This window comes from Marmota flaviventris, chromosome 9, assembly GCF_047511675.1.
Source record: "Marmota flaviventris isolate mMarFla1 chromosome 9, mMarFla1.hap1, whole genome shotgun sequence".
Taxonomy (NCBI): Eukaryota; Metazoa; Chordata; class Mammalia; order Rodentia; family Sciuridae; genus Marmota; species Marmota flaviventris.
The window spans coordinates 18,450,161-18,451,867 of NC_092506.1; the positions used below are offsets into that span (position 1 = coordinate 18,450,161).

At 41.4% G+C, this 1,707-nt stretch overlaps 1 protein-coding gene across 1 annotated transcript; it reads right to left on the reverse strand.

The window, feature by feature from the left end:
* Window positions 1-213: 213 nt before the first annotated feature.
* LOC114093764 (olfactory receptor 4C6-like) lies at window positions 214-1,131 on the reverse strand. The gene has a single exon (XM_027936663.2). The coding sequence runs from the start codon at window positions 1,120-1,122 to the stop codon at window positions 214-216; it is 909 nt and encodes a 302-aa protein (XP_027792464.2). The 5' UTR covers window positions 1,123-1,131.
* Between the last annotated feature and the right edge of the window lie 576 nt (window positions 1,132-1,707).

Consider the following 1,707-nt stretch of genomic DNA (forward strand, 5'->3'; position numbering starts at 1 on the left):
ACATTGTAGAATCTTGACATCTTGACTTGTTTTTTTTTTTAAGAAATGGATTCTACTGTCATGTGTAACCAAAAAGAGCCAATAAATAAAATAAAACAAAGCATCTGTTTGCCTGGGCTGAACGGATTGGTGTTATGGGGATGTTTAGACTCCCCTGGCATTGTGAGGCAAATTTGTCCCTTGGTCTGTAATTTAGTGACTACCCAGGGTCCCTCATTTCACCCATAGTTTCCTCATGGCATGTTTCACCTCTGCATTCCTCAAGGTGTAGATCAAGGGATTTAACATGGGTTCAACAACGGTAAAGGACACAGCCATTGCCTTGTCTATGGGGTAAGTGACCACAGGCCTCACAAACAAGAAAATACATGGCACAAAGAATAACACCACCACAGTGAGGTGGGAGCTACAGGTGGAGAGGGCTTTGCGTCTTCCTTCAGAGCTATAAGACTTCAGGGAGCAGAGAATGACCACGTAGGAGGCCAAGAGGAGAAGGAAGATGGTCATACACATCACCCCACTGTTGAGGATGACCAAGAGACCCAGGACGTGGGTGTCCATGCAGGACAGTTTCAACAATGGGAACAAGTCACACATAAAATGATCGATGATATTGGGGCCACAGAAAGGTATTTTATACATGAAAAGAAGCTGTATGGTTGCGTGCATGGACCCACCCAGCCAGGCCCCTCCCACCATCAGGTAGCACATTCGAGGACTCATGATGCTGGTGTAGTGCAGGGGCTTACAGATGGCCACGTAGCGGTCACAGGCCATCACGGTGAGCAGGATGATCCCCACACCACCAAAGAAATGCTCTGCAAAGAGCTGGGTCAAGCAGCCTTTGAGGGAGATGGTGGTGCTCTCAGAGAGGGAGTCCACAATCAACTTGGGGGCAATGACGGAAGAGTAGGTGACATCCATGAGGGACAAGGAAGTAAGGAAAAAATACATGGGAGACTTCAGACTCTGACTTGCACTTATGGTTACCACAATGAGGAGGTTTCCCAGTACTGTGACCACATACATGACTAGAAACAAACCAGAGAGTATTCTCCTCAACTCTGGGTTCTTTGTAATGCCCAAAAGGATGAATACAGTCACATTGTTTGGATTCTCCATTGAATGTAGTCTGAGGTCAGCGTGTCCCTCTGAACTGGAAAATCTGCAAAAGGAATATTAGTTTTGATTAGCAATCACTAAGTGCTCGGGACATTTTTGGCAAGTTTTCTCATTCTTTCTACTTTATCTGAGGTGCTCCAAAAGCAATACCATTTTAGAATTGAAATAATTGAAATATACATCAAATCTAAACAAACCAACTCTTGCATTAATCAAATAAAGAAATGCTTAAAATTAGTGTCAACATATTGGCAATGGAGAAAATAGTGTGCTCATGGTTTATGATTTCAAATCTTTTAAAAGTAATTGTCTTAAATTCAATGAGTTATGATGGATAGACTTCTAGAGCAGAACAGTCACAGTAGTAGAAAAAATCACTTATATATACATAAAGTTATTTAAGATTACTTAAAATTAAGAGTACTGTATCCTTGTTTGTTTCATCAAGATAGATGTACCTTTCATAATATAAGAGGAAAATATCAGGAGACACTGAGTGAGAGGCAGGTAGGAATTTTCTACACCCTCTGAGCAAGTTTCCTCTTGATCTGAATTTATTCCAAATAAGAATTCAATTTAAAAAAA

What these genes read in the sequence shown, in the direction of transcription:
- LOC114093764 (XM_027936663.2), bottom strand. Translation starts at nt 1,122, where the DNA reads ATGGAGAATCCAAACAATGTGACTGTATTCATCCTTTTGGGCATTACA.